The sequence below is a fragment of the Spermophilus citellus genome (assembly GCF_964194105.1).
Source record: "Spermophilus citellus genome assembly, chromosome: 6".
In the NCBI taxonomy this organism is placed as follows: domain Eukaryota; kingdom Metazoa; phylum Chordata; class Mammalia; order Rodentia; family Sciuridae; genus Spermophilus; species Spermophilus citellus.
Genome location: NC_138187.1, coordinates 109,309,429 through 109,330,868, shown reverse-complemented (window position 1 = coordinate 109,330,868; position 21,440 = coordinate 109,309,429). Strand labels below are relative to the sequence as shown.

Below are 21,440 nucleotides of genomic sequence, written 5' to 3'. Positions count from 1 at the left end.
CCTAGAAGACCCAAAAAATTCTTCTGGAAAACTTTGAGAACTAGTGAATGAATTCAGCAAAGTAGCAGGATACAAAATCAACATCCATAAATCAAAGGCATTTCTGTATATCAGAAACAAATTCTGTGTAAGGGAAATGAGGAAAACTAACCCATTTATAATAGCGCCAAAAAATACTTGGGAATCAACCTAACATAAGAGGTGAAAGACCTCTACAACAAAAACTGAAGAATGCTAAAGAAAGAAATTAAAGAAGACCTTAGAAGATGGAAAGATCTCCCTTGTTCTTGGACAAGCAGAATTAATATTGTCAAAATGACCATACTACCAAAAGAATTATACAGATTTTATGCAATTCCAATCAAAATCCCAATAACATTTCTTATAGAAATAGAAAAAGTAGTCATGAAATTCATCTGGAAAAATAAGAGACCCAGAATAGATAAAGCAATCCTTAGCAAGAAGAGTGAAACAGGTGGCATCACTATACCAGACCTTAAACTATACTACAGAGCAATAGTAACAACACAGCCTGGTATTGGCACCAAAATAACTGGTACACCTGTGGTACAGAATAGAGGACACATAATTAAGTTATCTTATATTAGACAAAAGTGCCAAAAACATACATTGGAGAAAAGATAGCCTCTTCAATAAATGGTACTGGGATAACTGGAAATTCATAAGCAACAACTCTCTTAACTTAACTCAAAGTGGATCATGGACCTAGAAATTAAACCAGAGACCCTGCAACTAATAGAAGAAAAAGTAGGCTCAAATCTCCATCATATCAGATTAGACCCCTACTTCCTTAATAAGATTCCTGTAGCGCAAGAATTAAAATCAAGAATTAATAAATGGGATGGATTCAAACTTAAAAGCTTCTTCTCAGCAAAAGAAACAATCAGTGAGGTGAATAGAGAGCCTACAGCTTGGGAGCAAATTTTTACCACATGCACATCAGATAGAGCACTAATCTCTAGGGTATATAAAGAACTCAAAAAGCTAAACACCAAAAAAACAAATAACCCAATCAATAAATGGGCCGAGGAACTGAACTGACACTTCTCAGAAGGTAATATACAGTCAGTCAACAAATATATGATAAAATGTTCAACATCTCTAGCTATTAGAGAAATGTAAATCAAAACTAATATTTTCATCTCATTCCAATCAGAATGGCAGCTACTAAGAATACAAACAACAATAAGTTTTGGCGAGGATGTGGGGACAAAGGCACACTCATACATTGCTAGTGGGACTGCGAATTGGTGCAGCCAATCTAGAAAGCAGTATGGAAATTCCTTGAAAAACTTGGAATGGAACCACCATTTGACCCAGCTCTCCCACTTCTCAGTTTATACCCAAAGGACTTAAAAACAGCATACTACAGGGACGCAGCCACATCAATGTTTATTGCAGCATAACTCACAGTAGCTAAACTGTGGAACCAATCTAGATGCCCTTCAGTAGATGAATGGATAAAGAAAATGTGGCATATATACACAATGGAATATTACTCAGCAATAAAAGAGAATAAAATCACGGCATTTGCAAGTAAATGGATGAATAAGTTGGAGAATATAATGCTAAGTGAAGTTAGCCAATCCCGAAAAACCAAATGCCGAATGTTTTCTCTGATATAAAGAGGCTGATTTGTAGTGGAGTTGGGAAGGGGAGCATGGGAACTCTAGACAGGGCAAAGAGGAGGGAGGAGAAGGGAGTGAGCAAGGGGTGTAAAAACGATGGTGGAATGAGATGGACATCATTACCCTAAGTACATGGATGAAGACACGAATGATGTGAATATACTCTGTATACAACCAGAGATATGAACAATTGTGTTCTATATGTATAATATGAATTGTAATGCATTCTGCTGTCATATATAACACAGTAGAATAAATTTTTTTTTAAAAAAGTAAGTATAAAATGAATGTTTTCCACCTTCTAAAAACAAACCACAGGACTGACCTGTTCAAGAATCTTTTACATTTGAATCTGAAATTCAAAGAGGTTTTTTTTTTCCTAAAATAACTTTGACATGAAGGATAGCAAGTGTCTTTGATGTCTTTGGATAAGAAATAATGGAAACAAGGTTATACATTTACTAATTTTATAACTCAGAGACTATGAAAAAGAACATATTAATTAACTCTTTTATTTACAAATTGAAAAGTAGAAGATTTAAATTATGTTTCCCTGAGTAATTGTTCTATTTATGTGTACATGTCCTGCTCATATACATATGTAGCTGAATGTCCTCCTCCAGCTTGGTGTGGGGAGAGGTAAGACAGACCCCACCACAGGCAGAGATGTGAGGAGCCCCTGGGGTGGGGAGGTGGAACCTGAGTTTGCAAGGACATTTACCATAGAGGAGCACTCCAGGGAGCTGATGGTTGTCAGTGAGAGTAGCTTTATCTAGCTACAGTTTGTTTCTGAGTGTTTGAAAGCAATTTCAAAGCCTGCTTGCTCTTCTGTTAAGTAAATAAAGGCTTAGGGTCAATCTCAAAGAACAACTAATCAGATTATGTTCACTGGTAGCAGATTTAGTTGTGAATATAATTCCCATATGAAATTGTTCTGAGCCATGGGTTCACCCTGCTTGGTAGACAAATATGAGATTTGCCAGGAGAGGACACGTTGGGGGATCTTACCATCCTTTTTGAAGTGCTAGTGCCAGGAAGATCTTAGGGACCATAATTAAAGATATTTTGAATTTATTTTTTTAATTGTTATTATTTTAGTTGTAGATGGACACAATAGCTTTATTTTATTTTATGTGGTGCTAAGAATGGAACCCAGAGCCTCACACATGCTAGGCAAGCTCTCCACCACTGAGCCACAACCACAGCCTAATATTTTGAATTTATTAACTCAAAAGATACAGGTTTCACCTTCTAAGTAAGCCCCAGAGAAAAACAAATGAAATTGCATGAAAATAATCTTGTGGAGAGGCCATGGGCTTAGAGCCAGCCAACCTCTGGCAATTAGGCATAGAAGGACATCTGGACCAGTTTTTTCTTAAGCTTCAGGACTATCTTGTGCCTTATATGTAAGTTATAGGGATCAATACACTCCAACAATATTGTGAGGAATAATTGAGATACATAATGAGAGACCTCCAAGTAATTACCAAATATATGTTTTCTTCTTCCAGATTGATTCTATAGACATTTAGCTAGGCATTTGTTACATACGAAGCACTTTGCTAGGTATTTGGCAGAAGCAAAAGAAGAATAAGGCCTATATTTAGCTTAGAGAGCTTACACTGAAGTGGGGAAGATAGGAATGCCTGTGACTGCAACCCACCAGCTCCGGCCACATTGGCCTCCATGCTGTTCTTGAAACATTTAAGCTTGTTCCTGCCTTAGCACTGCATTCTGTCCCCTCTCCCCAGGCCTCTTATCTCCTACTCATTCACCTCCTGCAGAGCTATACTCACATATCATCTTCTCAGTGAGACTTTGCCTGATCACTCTGTTTTCAAATTCCTGGGTGCTATTAATCTTGATCCATCTTCCTCATTTGGTAGTTTTTCTTTGCCATAATTAATATGATTGTGAGTGTGTGTGTATGTGTGTGTTTTCTGTCACCTGTGTTCCTTTTATCTCTTAAGTGTAAACACCATGACTGATTCTTTACTGCTCATCCCATTGCCTACAACAGTGCCTAGTAGGCTCTTAGTAAATGGTAATGAAATAAATGATCAAATTAACTAATTTCAATTACAGAGAGGGATATGTGTGAAATTCCAATGGTTAGAAGTAGTACAGAAGGTATGTTAGAGCCTGTATTTAGATTTTTGCTGCTGTTCTGTCAAATGATCTTGAATTTGGTGCTTAAACAATACAAATGTATTATTTTACATTTCTGTGGGCCAGAAGCCTGACACAAGTCTCACTGGGTCAGAATCAAGGTGTCAATGGGGCTGGCTTTCCTTTGAATAAGCAAGATTTTTTCCCTAGAGCCTAAGGTTTTGACTGCCAGTAACAAAATATAAAATGGAAACATTTAATTATGAATGACTGTGATTGTTGAGTAAGGAAAACAGGGTGATCAAACGGACACTAAATTGGCTTTGAGTGGGGTTTCAGAGGGAGACTGATACCTCCTTTCTCAAAGACATTTGATTACCTTTGCCTTTTTATGTATAAAAAGCTAAGTATGGATTTAGAATTTCCTAGAAGTAAGATGTACTTATGGTATCTTTTTAAAAAACGACTTTATTGTGTTTTGTCTGTGTTTAGCACACATGCATAGAGGCCGTAAAGCCCAGGTTCATGGGCACACTCAACAACACTGACATCTCCTTATGTGTACAGCTACTGCCTCGCCTACTATTGGGATCTCACTTCTGTGGTTCTCAGTGACCTCAGTTTTTTTCTCCCCTGTCTCAATACACCCGAGGGATTTGTACCTCTCCACTAGCAACACAGACTTCCTCTGGCAGTGCTCTCACAGGGACCATTCTGTCCCCCCAGTAGGCACACTCAGGATCTCTAGGGAAATGCATGTAATGTGAAAAATGTCCTCCTTCACCTTTCCTATCACCCCACACTGGCCATGATTCAACTTCCTAGGGTGGTTCTCCTTCCTGACTCCCATGCAGTCATGTGGACATGGAACATCTGGATTGAATAGTGTCTGTTGAGCATTTCCTGCTTTTTGAGTAACTTATTTAAAGTAGTGTTATTCATCAGAACTCCCCACGGTAACAGCACTGCCCAATATCTGTGCTGTCCAATGTGGTTATCATAACACTTGTAGCTGTTGAACTCTTGAAATGTGGCTGGGACAACTTAGGGGTTGGACTTTTTATTGTATTTAATGGTACTAACCTAAATGTAAATAGTAGGTTGGGGCCATAGCTCAGTGGTAAAGCACTTGCCTAGCATGTGTGAGGCATTAGGTTCGATCCTCAGCACCGTATAAAAATAAATAAATAAAATAAAGGTATCATGTCCATCTACAACTAAAAAAATATTTTTAAAAAATGTAATAGCCACTTGTAGCTACTATGTTGGACAGTACAGCTTTCCAACTTTTTTGTTTCTAAGAATAAGACTTGCCGAACATGCTAAGGAGTTCATAATGATGTCTACAAGAAGTAGCGATGTATGTGACAGGAACACAGCCTTTCAGAATCAAACAGACCTGGTTTTTAAGAGTTGGCTCCATGCTTGTGAGTTTGGGGCAAGTCACATAATCTCTCTGAATCTGGTTTTCAAATTTAGTGTCCTATCAGGGAAGGGAATAGCAGATGCCCTCTGACCTGGTGGGGAAGAATATTTTACCTCTAAGTTGTTTGGAGTTATTAAATGGTGGTAAAAATCAGATCTACCTTCTGTTGGTTTTATTTTTATTTTCTAACATTCTAAAGACTTGGTACCCTCTCATTGCCTGACCTGGGGTACCCTGTGCCCATTCCCCACCTGTGTAATTGCATCAGGAATGATCTTATATACATAAAAGAACTATGTGAAGATAAAATGGAACAATATTAGTAAAGTACTGGTACCATTACACATATTTTTTGGTTATTTACTGAACAGGTATTGATTGAACACCTGCCATATGCTCAGCACTGTGCTAGATACTGGAGATACAATGGCAAACAGAAAGATAGAGGACCTCCTTACCAAGGGGGAGAGTAGGCATTTAATAAAAGCTCAAATTTTTGTTTTGATTGCTTTTTGAAGGAAGGTTGTTTGTTTTGTTTTTAGTTTTTATGGAACTTGGAGTTGGTTTACATGGATCTGGTTGTATGTATCTTCCTTTATCCTAGCTTGCTTGATAACAGACTTGATGAAAGTGCTATCTGAAGGCCCCCGAGCAAATAATTCTTTTTCTTACCTCTTTTCCCTTTAGGTTTTTTAAAAATCACAGTTTTATTAAGAGATAATTCACATATAATACAATTCACTAAGTTTAAAGCATGCAATTCAGTGGTTTTTCGTCTTTCTACAGAGTTGTGCAATCAATATCACAGTCAATTTTAGAACATTTTTTTTATTATCCCAAAAGGGAAAACTTACCCATTAGCAGTCACTCCCCAGTTCCTGCTCTGTCCTCACCTTGTGCAACCACTAATCTACTTTCTGTCTCTGTGGATTTGCCTCTTTTGGACATTTCATATAAATGGAATTATACAACATATGGTCTTTTTTTGATTGCCTTCTTTTATTAGCATAATGTTTTCAAGGTCCATCCATATTGTAGCATGTAGTAGTCTCTCATTTATTTTATTGTTGGATAATATTCCATTGTATGAATATTTTATTTATTTATCCATCCATCAATTGATGGGAATTGGAATTGTTCCTACTTCAGCTTTTATGAACAATGTCACTGTGAACGTTTGTGCATGTATGTTTTCATTTCTCTTTGTTATAAATCTAGGAGTGGAATTGTTAATGTAGTAACTAACTGGTAATCTGGTAACTCTGTGTTTAATCTTTTGAGGACTGAAAAGACTGTTTTTCAAAGCTGTACCATTTTATATTGCCACAAGCAGTGTATGAGCCTTTCAGTTCTCTACATCCTTACTGATAGTTATTCCCTGTTATCTTTTTGATTGTACTGTTAGTAGGTGTAAAATAATATCTCACTGTGGTTTTGATTTGTATTTCCCTGATGACTAATGATATGAAGCATCTTTTCTTGTGCTTGTAGGCCATTTATATATCTTCTTTGGAGAAATGTCTGTGCAGTTATTTTCCCCATTTTTTAATTGGATTGTTTTTCCTTTGCTCTCTTTTAATTTGGCTTGAGCAGGATGCTGATATGCTAACTGGCGATGAGCAAGTCTGGAAGGAAGTTCAAGAATCCCTGAAAAAAATTGAAGAACTGAAGGCGCATTGGAGTATCCTTTCACCTGTGGATTGGATTAACTGTTGGCATTGCTTCTTTATTGTTGGAAGTGTGGTATTAATAAGGTCAAGAGCAGGATTTGAATTCTCCATAAGTTTCTTTCTGTTCCATGGCCATAAGCTGCATCTCTAACCCCAGCCAGCAATTTAGGTTAATGGCTGGGAAAGATCTGGTAATATCACCAGTTAAAGTAGGAGGGCAAATAGTAGTGTTTTTTTTTTTTTTTAATATATAAGAAGTAACCCTTTCTAATTGCCTTCCTTCCATGGCCACCTTCATCTCTAGCAAAGAATAGAATCCTTATAACTTAATGCCATTGACCCTCAGACTTAGAAGCTACATAATAAATCAGCCACAATGACAGCAGCAATAGGGAGTTACTATATAGTAAATTCTTACCATAAACAGTAAGCTCCATGAGTGGGTCAAAGTTCAGAGCAAAGGGAGATAGCATGTGACAGAGGTCCCCTGGGAAGCTCCATTGATGCTCTCCTGTGTAAAACATGTTCCAAATAAGGACAGGATCTGGATAGATAGCACCAGAGAGAGGGGCTACCTATTCCCAGTGGAAGATTTCACGTGAGCAAAAAATATGACAAAGGGAAACCACAGATAAGAACAAGATTGAAGGTTGCAAAAAGATCAATGGCTGAATTGGGTTAATTATAATTCAGGTCCTGAGAAAATCTGCAAAAGAGTTTTTTAATCTACAAACAATGTTTTTTAAATAACTTAAAGAATAAGAAAGGTAAGTAGGTGGATGTTTCTACTTTGAAAGGTGAAATATTTCAGAAATGTATAGCCCAGTGAGTTTGTTAACAGTCTCATTAAAGAATCTATAATTGCTTACTAAAAGAGCAGAATCACCTGCAATCACCAGGACATGGTATGGATTCATTAAGAGCAAGATTTTTATCTAAATTTCATAAAGGACTTGAAAACAAGTAGTCAAGAAATTTATGCTAGATACTGACAGAATCCATGTAATAGGTATACTGAGAGAATGATGCTACCTGTGTCACTGTCATCCTGGAGTGCTTTGTTCCCATCTCAGTCCTCCTCAACCTTTGTTTCAGTGCCTTGAATGAAGATAACCGAACACAGGTTCATGAGCTATCCAAAGATGTGTAGATGGGAAAGACAGCAGAGGTGCAATGATAGCATCAAGAGCCTAATCGATCCCTGAAAATCTGAATGGCGTCTGAGCTTCAAAAGATGAAATTTGACAGGAGTATATGTAAACTCTTCTCTTTGGATCAAAAAGTTCAAGTGTATATATATGCAGAAAACTTACATCAGAAAATGTTAGGGGATTTTAGGCTCTGATAAACAGTGAATACTAATAAAATGTAGGAGTATGACCCAACCCTCCAAAAGAAAACTTTGATTTTATGTATTCATAGAAATGTAGAGTATAAAATGAGAAAGGGGATAGCATTGGTCTGATCATATCTGTAATTTTATATTCAGTTTGGGATAGGACATATTATGAGGGATGCAGAAAAATGGAAATAAGCTCTAAGGAGCGGAAACAGAGCCAAGGTGGAATTTGAAACCCCATCTAGAGATGGAATGGAAGATACTGATTGGGAGAACAGCCAGCTCTGGGAGCAAGGGATCCACATTCATGGGCTCCAGGAGCTATTCCGTTGCAGAGGTGGAGACCTGTTCTCTGAGGTCCAATGCAGTGGGATCAGGTCCTCTGAATTACCCAACTATAGCCCAGTCTCAGCTGGACAGGTTTTACTGAAAACTGAATCTATGCCAGTGACCTTGCAAGTCATAATCCACCTTATGATTCATGCTGAAGTTAGAAGACACAGCCCTGCATTCAAAACTGTCACACAAAGTGGAATAATAAAGATGTAAATTAATTCATGCTATAATTTGGGTGTGTATCCCTCAAAGTTCCATCTGAAAAAGCTCAGTCCCCAGTGTGGCAGCAGTGGTAGGTGCTATGGACCTTTCAAAGGTGAACCTGTGAAAAGTCCTCAGGTCACTGTGGGCCTGCCTTTAAAGGAGGTTGTGGCACCCTGGTCTCTTAATCTCCATCTGCTTCCTGGCTCAGACATGAATGCTCACCTGTGGGTTTCTGCCATTGCCATCCCTCACCAACAGCCAACCAATGGAACTGCCCAGTCTTGGATGTGAACCTCCAGAACCATGAGTTAAAGTAAACCTGTCTTCACTTAATAAATAGTCTATGTCAGATATTTCATTATAGAGATACCAAAATGACTAATACAATACATATCACACACACACACACACATGCACACATATATATCTATAGGAGCAACAGCTGCACAGAAGTCAATTTTATGAGGTTAAAGAAGGTTTCACAGAGCTATATCAAGGAGGAAGAGGTGGCATTCGCCAGGCCAGTTATGGAAGGGAGATTCCAATAGAGAGGAGAGTTATGTAGAAGCACAGAACAAAGAGGCATGCTGTGGAGAGATGGCCAGTTGTTCAGTGTGAGTGGAGAGGAACGTGGCAAGGCCTCCAATGCCATGTACAGGAGAAGAGAATTTCAAGGTGAGGGGACCCTGGGTGGTTTTATACAGGACAGTAATATAATTAGGTAAGAGCTCTGTGGTCTGACGGTCTAAGAGTTTCAAGAGGTTGATTAATTTCCAAGTGAATTGACTTGGCTCCCTTCGCCGTTTTCCCCTAATCCTTTTATGGTCATTTAAAAGTAAAAGGTATCTATCCTGCTTATTGGTGATCCATTTTCTTTAAATGGGCCACCTAGCCCTGCTTTGGTCCAGGGCTCACTGGAATAAAGTGACTTATAATAAACACATAGATGCCAGAGACTAAATCCTTGAGCAAATACACATCACATTAACTTGGAGAAAAAGCCTCTTAAAGTTTAAGTTATTCTCTTTTTTTTCTCTCTTTTTTGCTCTCACTGGGGTGTTTTCTAGGAAAGGTTTTGCCTCTCTTTGCCAGGAGATGATTGCCAGTGTTGTGGAGGGGAATTTACACACAGTTCTTCCCAGCTCACAGGAAAATGCAGTGGATGTATTCCTGTGAGTGGCTGCAGGACATCACATCTGGTTCCAGCTGCTAAGGCTTGTCACCTCAAACCTCTTTTAGAATGAGTTGAAACACATAGAAATGAATAGGCAAATAACAGTGGAGGTCATACAATACAATGTTAAAATAAGGTACAAGTCTCGCCACAGAAATGTCTAGTGTTGTATAAGAGACAATCATTCCTCCTGACAGTTCGTCAAATATCTAATCCTGGAATGAAAAGCCACAGAGGTTAGCCAGGCAATCTGTTACAAAATCAGTGCATTGCCTAAGATACGCTTCCCCCCAGTCCCTGGGGGACACATTCAGCAAACTTTAAACATCCATGTCAGATGAATACAAAAGAAAATCACTAACTCATTTTTCTTCAATAAATATACCTCTTATGGGACCAGAGTCAACTCCTTAGAGCAGAACTTGTCCTAAAATAATAAGGGTATGACATAAAGGGCCCTCAGCCAAGCTCTATCATGCTTTAAATTCCCACTAAGGAAGTCATGCCTCAGGGTAGGGTGTTCTGCCTCAGCTGAAAGGAAATATGTTTCCTGTGAGGGTTCATAAAACTATTGGTGCCCACTCATACAAGTGGCTTGATTGGTTTGGTAAAAGCAGTTTCTGAAGTCTTGGGAAGCGGTGTCTGAAGCGTATGGACACTGGAAAGGTAGATTTTGCTAGAGAGGAATAAAGGAGTGTGTGCCCAGTGGGCTCTCTGTTCAGGGTGGGTCTTGCAGTGTCAGGATGTCAGAGAAGAGGGCTGGAGTTGGGGGCAAGGTTGGAGCACAGATGGCTGGGTTGCCAAGAGACTGGATCCTGTGGGAATGGAGAGGTAGGAGTGGAGGAAGTTCCATCAAACCAGGTCCTTTGTCCCTTTTCCCTAACTCTAGTCTTGCTCAGAAATCTGAGAGAAAAGACAGAGGAATGCAATAATATCTGTGTAGCATTGTACATGCCAGTAGGTGTTTTCCCTCTGTGTCCATAATGCATGGAGCTCTGTCCGGCTCATGGTACCACACATGAAGAGTCTATTCAATTTATATACAGTATTTTATTAAATAATTATAACAACGATATTAGGCATTTTTATTTCTAGCCTATCTCAAAGCACTTGGACTTCTCAGAACCTCAAATCTGACAAATGACAGAACAAGCTTAGATTTGAATACAGCTTTATCGCTGATCAAAGGCTATGCCAATTCTGCTATTTCTGAAATCTTCAAACATTTCCCCCAACTGGAATCCCAACATGAAAGCAGATGAATGCAGAGTTATGCTGGCTGAAGGTAGAATAGGGTTGGGAGAAGGGCCAATGCCAACATAATATCCCCCTCGGCTCTTCCAGGCCTAATGCAGCAGCGTAGCAGAGAAACTGTGAGAGGTCCCAGGGCCCCACAATCCCGCCTTCCGCTCTGCTCCTGAGCTAATTCACCTTGGAGAGATTCAAGGTACGCTCAGTACACCACATCTTCCATCCTCTCGCTGCCTCTGATATTTTCTGACTGAAAAGATTAAAAGCTGGTCACAGTGACACATGCCTGAAGTCCCAGCTATTCAGGAGGCTGAGGCATGAGGATCACTTGAGCCCAGGAGTTCAAGATCAGCCTGGGCAACACAGCAGGACCCTCTACTCTTGAAAGAATGAATGAAAGAGAGAGAGAAAGTGAGGTCACACTGAGGCTCCATGAGGTTCAGTTGTTGACTCATGGTTAATCGGAAAGATGGTATTGCTCAGAAGCAGGTACTGGGTCTCTTGTCCTCATTAAAGACGCATTTCTCCTCACTTGGTTTATATACATAAACCATGTTCTTAATGCTTTTATTTCATCAAATAAGAATAACTTTATTTGGTTAAGTTTAGGTTTGGGTCACTTTTGCTTTATAAGAAAAATAAATATAAATATAAGATACATTGGAAATTAATTTCTTTGCATTATTGCCCATAGCATGTGCCTATGAGTTGTGTGTTTTGTTTCATGTATGCCAAAGACTCACACAGCACAGAACCACACATATGCGCCTCCTTTTGCCGAAGAAATCTCTTTAAATCTTCTTTAATTTCAAATCAACTTGTAAACAGAAGCTAACGAAGTAATAAATAGTTATATATGGAACTAAATCTTAATCCAGTTTAATTAACAGCCTCATTCACTTCAGAACTAGTTAAAGAGAGTCCATGTTGGAGTGTGAAGAAAGAACTGTTCTTTGGCAATTTTAATCTTCCAAAGCATAGGCTTGGTTAGAAGATGGTTTGTTGATGTAAACAGAATTTACTTTGCTGAGATGCCACTTACATGTTTTTGTTTCTCAAGAATGTTTTCAGGCAGCTCATCTGTGTGAAATAATGGGCACTCCCTTCCCTCCTGCGCCTGGGCGCTCTTCATCCTTTTTGAGAGTCTCATTTTGCTTTTGTTTTTTCTCTATGAAGACACTGAATCCTTAACTAAGGTTAATAACAGAGTGGGAACAGGTTCTGGCCATGTGCCAGGCGATCATAAGCAGCAACTCTGAACGGCTTCCTGATATCAACATCTACCAGCTGAAGGTGCTCGACTGCGCCATGGACGCCTGCATCAACCTCGGGCTGTTGGAAGAGGCACTCTTCTATGGGATTCGGACCATGGAGCCCTACCGGTGAGTCCCAGGGAGAGAGCCAGAGCACAAGCTAGAATATTTTTTCCGTTGGGAAAAGGATCAAGAATGTGGGGTCTGCTGGGTGTGGTGATGCACGCCTGTGATCCCAGTGGCTCAGGAGGCTGAGTCAGGATGATCACGAGTTCAAAGCCAACCTCAGCAAAGGTGAGGGGCTTAGCAACTCAGTGAGACCCTTTCTCTTTTTTTTTTTAAAGAGAGAGTGAGAGAGGAGAGAGAGAGAGAGAGAATTTTTAATATTTATTTTTTAGTTCTTGGCGGACACAACATCTTCGTTGGTATGTGGTGCTGAGGATCGAACCCGGGCCGCACGCATGCCAGGCGAACGCGCTACCGCTTGAGCCACATCCCCAGCCCGAGACCCTTTCTCTAAATAAAATACAGAATAGGCTGGGGGTGTGGCTCAGTGGTCGAGTGCCCCTGAGTTGAATACCTGGTACCAAAAAAAGAAAAAAAAAAAAAAAAAGAGTGTGGATTCTATCTGATTGCCCCATTTCATATCAGGTGTTCCTAGCTACTTCTCAATGTATAACACCAAACCCCACTTTATTCATTCCTTTGTGCATTTGACTGTGCGTTTGTAAAAGCTCCTGCTGTGTGTCAGTCATGGTGGTTGGACAGAGACTAAGTTAGACATCTTCAATGTGGAGCAGATGATTATGGTACAGTGTGTGCTTGCAGTGACAGAGGCAAGCACAGGGTACCAGAGAGGAGCACATGGCTTGGGACATTGTGTCACTAGCCTTACCAAACACTGGTCCCAGTGAGGATGGCTGCTGTGGAACCCTGGGTCTGGCAATAATGATAGTCCTTTCCATTTTTCAGTCCTTATGTTTCTCAGAATGCTTTCACCTGAATCTTTCCCTCATAGCCACCTTATAATCCAGGCCTAAGAGCAGGGACACCACCCTGCTCAGGCTGTCATTGAGTCTAACAAAGCAACTGTCGGTTTAGCTCCTCCAGACTGAGGGGTGAGTGTTTTGCCCCCATAAGTTCTTGTAACTCAGAGGAGCTTTGGGAGGGAAGGCAGAGTTGGAGTCAAGGGCTGATGGGTTGGCTCTGGTGAGAGAGGTTCAGTTTGCCAGGGTTAAGAATACAAGTCTGAACATGGGGACCAAGATCAGTCCAAGGAAATAGGGCACAGAAACATATGAACTATAATCTGAGGTTAGAGTAACCCAGTCTCCAGCACAGAACAAGGTCACTTTTAACAAGTTGCCTTGAAAGCGCTTGACACTAAGGCAGGGGCAGTCCCTGGAAAGCAGGGGTACCATTCTAGGAGGATGTTGAATTTCCTAGCTCTGCAGACCATGGAAACATAGTATTAGCCCAAGGGACCAAGTAGAAGGAACACCCAAGTCTAGACCTCTGCAACATGGAAAACAGGCAGAGGGGTGGCTCTAAGTGAAGCAGAAGGTGGGAGGGAGGCAGCACCCCATGCGATCCCTGTCCCCACTGGAAGAATCGCCTCAGGAGACAACTTGGGGTGGGGCACCATTGCCAGGATCTGTACTGGAGGAAAAGAAGCAAGTCCAGGGTCTAGGATATTCATGGAGACAAAGGTAGAAAGCCAGAAATGAAGCACTTGGTCAGAAAGCCAGACCTGGGCCAGGAGTTGGGGCAGGAAGAGAGGAACCTGAAGATGGCAAAGGCCCCATCAGCCAGGTGAACGGCAGAGGTCATAAGCCAGCTGAACCATTTGCTGGTACCAGCATGACCCTGAGGGAGTTTTCAGATTTTTGTAGGTGGTTTCCTTCACTGCCTTGTGGGTGAACAGCTTTGGAATCCAGACTGTGAGTCAGCTTTAATCAAACTTATAAGAGATTGCCTTGAGGGCTGAGACTGTAGACTTTCCCATGAGCAGTGAAATATCTTTTCAGTATGATGAATCTTGTGGGTTCTCAGAAAATATGAATTGAATAGAGAGATAAAGCTTCATTCTCAGAGCCTTGGTGTTGCAATGTGAGGCAGATCGGGGATGGTTGGCGTTAACTCTCTGAACTCTTGGCCTAGGAAGCCAAACTGCTGCTGGGAGAGTGGATGGACTCCAGCCAGGAGCTGCAGACAGAAAGGCCTCCTTCCAGGCTGCCTCAGCAGCTGCTGGCCCCACATTCCTGGCAAGTGCTGCCGACCCTTCCTGCCCCATCTTCCCTTCCTTTTGAGTCCAGGCTGTTTTGCTCAGACCACACTGAAGCACAGCAATTTTAAATCAGTACACACTTACATAAAGAAGGCCACACACCTTCAAGGATGCCCATTCTGCACCTATTTTTGTATCCTAGCAAGCCTTCTGGGACATTGTCCCTGCAAAGCACCGACTTACCCCTTAATTAACTGGCAGTCTGACTGACCAACTTTTGAGTCAAAGAGGTCTTTCTTATAGAAAAGGCATAGTCCTCCAGAATATACGTACCCCATATGTTCGGAAAATGTTTGGGTATATTTTTTCTGGTGTTTGGCAGGTCACATTATCTCTGTAAATGTGAACTTTGCTCTTATACTGGTGACAAATTTCCCAGCCTCCCCCAGTTTCTCTTCCCTGGGGCTTGTTAAGGAGTTGCTAAGCTGTGAGCTGCATTGATCCATTTCAAATGAATGAGAGTTGAACCATTTGCTGACAAAGTTGTAGACAAGGAAAAGACTATAAACAATCCAGAACCAACAAAGAGAAACAGGAGCATTAGGTGCCCTCATATTTTGTCCTTTTACCTTTAGCTCAGGCAAAAATGAAAGTGAGGATTGTGCACAACCATTTGATGCCCTATACACGCTCTAACATTCTTAGAATGTGAGCTAGGAATGTGGAAGCTGGCAGCTGGTGTTTGTCCCTCTTGTGTGCACGAGGGACTTTACATTATGTGCTGTCAGCCATCTCCATGGGTGCCCTGCAGCTGGTTCAAGTGGGTGTTTTGCTCAGCTTTCACCAAGGACGTGGACTGTTAGCTAGGCACGGGTTACCAAGAGGTGACTACATTGCCATCTGCTCTAACAGTTTTACAATGTTAATATACTGTTTCCAATACCTAGATTGAGGTCAGTTCTCCAGCAAGCACTTTGTCACTCTGACCTTGGCTAAAGTTTAGCTGCTGATCTTAAAGGACATGGGGTCCATATTCCATTTCTATCCAAATCACTGCTCTCAGCACCCTTCCTGCTACTCTGTCATTTACTTTTACTCAATGGATTTTAGTCAGTTTTTATGATACAATTTAATTCTTTATGTTTCAAAAAGCATGTTGGAAATAACTCATGTGCAAGGAAATGTGTAGTCTTTAGTATTAGCTGATAATATGTCTTCTGAAAGTAACTGTATGTGTGTGTCCAATGTTGTATACAAGTATTGCTATGTCCTTTCACGTTAAACACACTAAACATAATGAAAATAATTTTAAGTTTTAATAACTTTTATTATATAAAAGTTTAAGTCAGTCAAATCTTAATCATAAGATAGCTCAGGTTCTAAAAACTTGCCAAAAAATGGTTTACTATGTGGAATGCATTTTCCTCCTAAAGATAGTATTATCTATCATGGGGAGTTCGTAGACCAGCTCAGGAACATCTACTCACCCTATAATATCACCAAGGTATGCTGTAAATTTCAAAAAGAGAGAGACAGAAATACAAAAGCAAAACTGAGCACAAGTTGTTTTAAATGAAGTTGCATATTAGGTTTAGTACTAATTAAACTTGACTTTTCTAGGAACTGGAGAGTGGTAAGTAGATACAGAGGCTTTCTCGGGTAAGGGACTTTCAGTACGTTCACACATATTCTGCTTATTTTTGTTGTGAGAATAGTTGAAACTTCTAGGGAAGGTATTTTCTAAAGGATAGTTTATAACACAGTAGCAAATGCCTAAAATGACTGGTTTATAAAGTGAAAAGGTTTATTTTGGCTCAGGGTTTTCGAGGTTTCATTCTATAATCAGTTGGCCCTGTTGGTTTCAGGCGTGTGGCAAAGCAGACCATCATGGTGGGAGATTGTGACTGAGCAAATAGCAGTTTACCTCATGGCATTGGAGTGAATGAGGAGAAGAAATGGGCAGGTGCCCCATAGTTCCCTTCAAGGACATGCTCCAAATACCAGGAGTTTACCCACTAAGCACCATCTGTTCAAGGTCCCACTGTCTTATTTAGTGTTACCTTGAGGACCAAGCCTTTAACCCCTGTGCCTTTGAGGGACTTTTTAGACGCAACTATACCAGATAAAGGTAAAAATCACTCTCATCCAGACTTTTTTCCCACTCCCTAAAAATAACCAATGCTATAAGTTTCTTTCCTGAAATTTTCTGTGAATGGCCAGTGTGAATATATTCTAAAACTCCACATGACTATATATATCTTCCATCTTTTCCTGGGGGGGGGGGAGAGAGAGAGAGAGAGAGAAATCCTAACATTTTTCAGGGTCTCTCAAAGAGCATAAACAATGGTTGTGTTTATAATATACTGTTATTTCTTTAAAGCCCCTATTTCCCTCCTTCTTTTTACTGTTCACCCAGCTATTCTCATACCCTCACAACTCTTCCCTTCAAAACTGTCCACTTCCTCCACCTTTCCATACTTTCTGCTTCTCCTCATCTTTGTGGTGGAAGACTTAGTCCCCAATCAATCTGTTAAATATGCCTAGTATGGTAGCAAGTAGGGGAGTAGGAATGAGAAGGAATAAAGAGAAGGAAAAGCTGAGAATTCTCCTTGTGGGCATAAAGAAGGGGGAAAATGGGATCATTCTCTAGCTCAAGTTTATAACTTGCTTTTTTCACTTTTCAGTAGGATGTAACTACTTATGTACCTCATTCTTTCTAACAGATATGTAATATTTTCTCTCATGAGTATATTATAGTTTTATATCAATCCCTTTTGTTTCCACTCTTATTTATTATGTCAAACAATGCTATTAAATTAAACTACAAGCATCCCTATAGTGGAGTGTGGACGTGTAGCTCAGTGGTAGAGCTCTTACCTAACATCTGCAAGGCCCCTGGCTTCACTCCCTAGCACCACATGCACCAAACAGACAAACAAATCCATGTACTTGTATCTTAGTGTACCAATGTGACTGCATCCTTAGGGTAAGTCCATATGGTAGATTCCTAAATGTTAACTTGCTATATCATAAATTATACTCATCTTTAAATTTGGATAATTGTCACCAGATTGCTCCCCCCCACCATCACCAAAATGTCACTCCTCAAGAGAATGTGAGAAAGGATGACATCCATTGATGTCTTTATTTTAGCTGATCTTAATTTATTTCAAAATATATAAGAGCCTTCTCCTGCTTCTTGATCAAAGCCTGCAGAGAAGGGTGATATCAATATTGTCCTTGAATAGTATTTTTGTAGCCAAGTATGGTGGTGCACACCTGTAATCCCAGCTTCTTAGGAGGCTGAGACAGTAGGCCAGCCTGGGCAACTTATTAGCAAGACTCTGTCTCAAAATAAAAGGGGTAGGCATGTGGCTAAGTTGTTGAGCACCCCTTGGTTTAGTCCTCTCTAGTACTCCATCCACCCACTCAATAGTATTTTTGTGGCAAAAGGAATGACATTTTTGTGAATCACCTAGAAATAAGCAGCCAAGAATAATGAAGGGACTTACTCAAGTTGTGGCTGCATCTGTTAGTGGTGCTGTGATCAGAGAGGGAGGGGCACAGAGGAAACTGAACAAGTAAGATTTCATCTCAAATAGGTTTCTCTACTTTGCTGTTTGAAAAAAATGTAGCTGGTAGTTTGTGGACATGATATGTTTACAACTCAGGTGTTTATAACTCAGAGATTGCCAGTAATTATATGGCAGCTGCATCAGTTTTCATTTTGCCAGTAATTTTTTTAACTTTTTCCCTGGAAGCTTTGGCAGATAAGTTGATAAAATGTAAGGTTTCATCACAGCAGAACATTCTACTACTGTTTTCAAGCTAGCTTTTCTTCCAAAGACCTACAATTGCTCTTTTGTGGGTTTCTATCATCAATCAATTTGACTTCCTAGTACACGAGCCAGCAGAACTTGCCAGGTGCACCTTGGAGTGGGGAGACCTGGACGAGGGATGCATGCAGTCACGCACGCAGTGCTCTCCGCTGCTCAGCTCTCCCTGCTGCACCACTGTGGTTAGATTGCTTTCTGAGGATGCTCATGTCTGGATATCTGTCTCTGAAGCTCATTTCTAGGGGACAAGTGGGGTCCTTAACTGTTGTTCCTAGTTTAAAACTTTCCTAGTCCAGACTCATGGAGCAGGACCTAGAGAATGAACTACAGTCATTCTCTACCCAAGAGAGGAAATAGCACCTGAACTTCATCCAGCATTCTTCACTCATGTTGTCATTTATCTTTCTTGGTGAGGTTTACAGAATTATTTTACCCAATGTTTATTTATGTGGACAATAATCCTTTAGCTACTTTATCATTTTTTCCACATTATAGTTTTCAATTGAAGTATCTTTGGTGGCAGAACCTCCATACCAGAGTTTGAGCTGTGTGTGTGTGTGTGTGTGTGTGTGTGTGTGTGTGTGTGTGTAATAGTGGTTACTTGGTATATCTAATCAGGACCTCTTTCTATTTGCTGTCAATTTTGTAAGCTTGGTTTCTTAGCCACAGCCCCTTGTCTTGACACTGGGGCAATGACTATGTCTTGCACAGCAGTGGGACAAGGAGTTCAGCAAGGCTCAAGAATTTTCAGTCTTTAATGCATGGCCATTTAATTTAATTCCGAAGGGTAAGAGAGATTCTTGATTCAGAATCTAGAAATACAACAAATGCAAACATCAAAGGAGAAGAGAGGAGCCAGGAGGAGGAGAAAGAGGGAGAAAGGGATGACAGTGACATGACTACAATTCAGTTGCATAAGTGATATTAAACCACTACCCTGAACTCAGACCTGATTACTTTTGTTTTACCAGTAGGGATGATCTAGAGCTCATAGAAGGCGTTTGAGAAAGGGTGAGGGAGAGTATTATAAGCAATTCCTCTGGCTGCACTTGTCTTAGGAAAATAGAAGAAAAAAGACCCTCATTCTCCAGCAATCCACTCCTTGAAAAGTACCCTGCTTCCTTTAGCCCTAATCACCTTGCTTGAGATGCTATGTAGTCATTTGGGCAATAACTGGTGTCTACCTGTGCTGGATGTTTCAAGCCCTGAACTAGCAGCATGAAAATGACCCAGCTTTGTGGTCTTTGTTGGAAGAGAAATCAAGGATAGTCTGTGCATGGAAAGCCTAAGGCTTTGCCCTCCAACTCCTCTGAGAAAAAAGGGGTAGATTTCCACCACCCTACTTATTCTGAATGTGGTAGCCTTCTCCCATGGGCTGCTGAATGAGTAAGATTTCATCTCAAATAGGTTTCTCTACTTTGCTGCTAGAAATGCTTTTCATCAAATGCTTCACATTCTTGCAGAGCTCTGGGTGACAGCAGACTGGTGTAGGTCATCTGGAAGCTTCATAGACATAGGCTTAGTACACTAGCTATTTCCTATCTGAATTATGAATGATGAAACAAAATGACTGGGCACTGCTGATGTATGTATGGAAAGGGAAGGTGACACATATCACCACCACTGTGCTGGGGAATGTGGATAGAACCTGCCCCTTCACCTCCTGGAGCTCACAACTCCATGGTGTTTGTTGTTTCTGGCTCCTGGAGGATGACTCCCCAAGCATCTTTCAGAGGAACCCACCTTCTGCCTCACTCTGGATCATGTTACAAAATCCTCTACGAACTTTATTCTTTATTCCATTAACTCCCCTGTGCCAGGTGTACTGGATAAATATATAGACCATAACCACTTTCTTTTCAGACAGGAAAGTTAAGAAGCTGTTTGTTCCTTCCTTCCCTGGTCATATTATTGGTTACACTTTGAACTTGTCTTCTTGCCCCAAGTCTGTGTGTGTGTATGTCTTTAGGAAATCATATCTGTAGGAATCCTAATATTATCTGTGTTCAAAAAGTAGAAGAGGCTTTTTATATAGGCCTTGGCTAGTAGGAGACATTGGTGTGCCAATGCCTACTGATCTTCCATGTTACTGCATGGCCTTCTGGATGTACAACATCATGACTGATTCGACTCTTTTTTGTGTGTTCACCAGCATATATGAACAATGTATGTACTCTGATAACTGACCTCTAGTCTTCCTATTTATTTGGGGGGGGGAGGCATTTCCAGGTCCCAGGAAGCACCTACCTACCTCTGGGTCATCATCAAATAGTGAAAAACAGAGCTTCTTATACCAAATCAGGATTAATAGGCTCACATCATTGCCTCTTTCTGTTAAGCTTAAATAAGACCACAAACTACATCAGGATCCCCATGCTGGGTGACACCCCTTCTTCCAGGGGCATATCCATGAGATATAGTTACCCTGTACACAAATGACACTGTCTTTATGGTGATCCCACCACATCTCTGAACAGAGCCCTGTCCACACCGCTTCTGCCCACTCATTAAACAAAGAAATACATTGTGTCTTCATGGACTACCTGGCCACCAAATAGTTGCTTTTGTTTTTGTTTTGCTCTGTTTTGTTTTGAAATACAGTTTAAAGGCCCTTCCAAAATCATATTCCCTTATCTACTAGAAAGTACCTGGGCAAGCTGCTTGTAAGATCTGTTAAGAAGTGTACCAACCAGCATCAAGGTCTAGGGACATCAGTGCCATTGGGCTCATATTCTGGTCCATATGCTTCACTAACCTCTACTGAAAGTCAGAGGATCCCCTGGAGCCCCTTCAAAATAGTTGGAAATCTTCAATCTCTCTCTCTCTCTCTCTCTCTCTCTCTCTCTCTCTCTCTCTAATAATATGCAAGTCTCCTTCACCAAATCCTGCTCCTTCTGACCCTCTAAGCCCCTCCTTCAATCCTAAAGCTCTCCCTTAATGAACATTATCGTGGGGAAATGTTGGAC

At 40.7% G+C, this 21,440-nt stretch overlaps 1 protein-coding gene across 1 annotated transcript in view; it reads left to right on the top strand.

Annotated features, from left to right (window-relative positions):
* The window catches only part of SMYD3 (SET and MYND domain containing 3), a 762,780-nt gene that overhangs the window by 640,812 nt on the left and 100,528 nt on the right, over positions 1-21,440 (top strand). The window contains exons 9-10 of the mRNA XM_081300183.1: positions 6,778-6,865; positions 12,366-12,540. Of these exons, the coding sequence (XP_081156309.1) occupies positions 6,778-6,865; positions 12,366-12,540 (263 nt within the window). The remainder of the gene's footprint in view (positions 1-6,777; positions 6,866-12,365; positions 12,541-21,440) is intronic.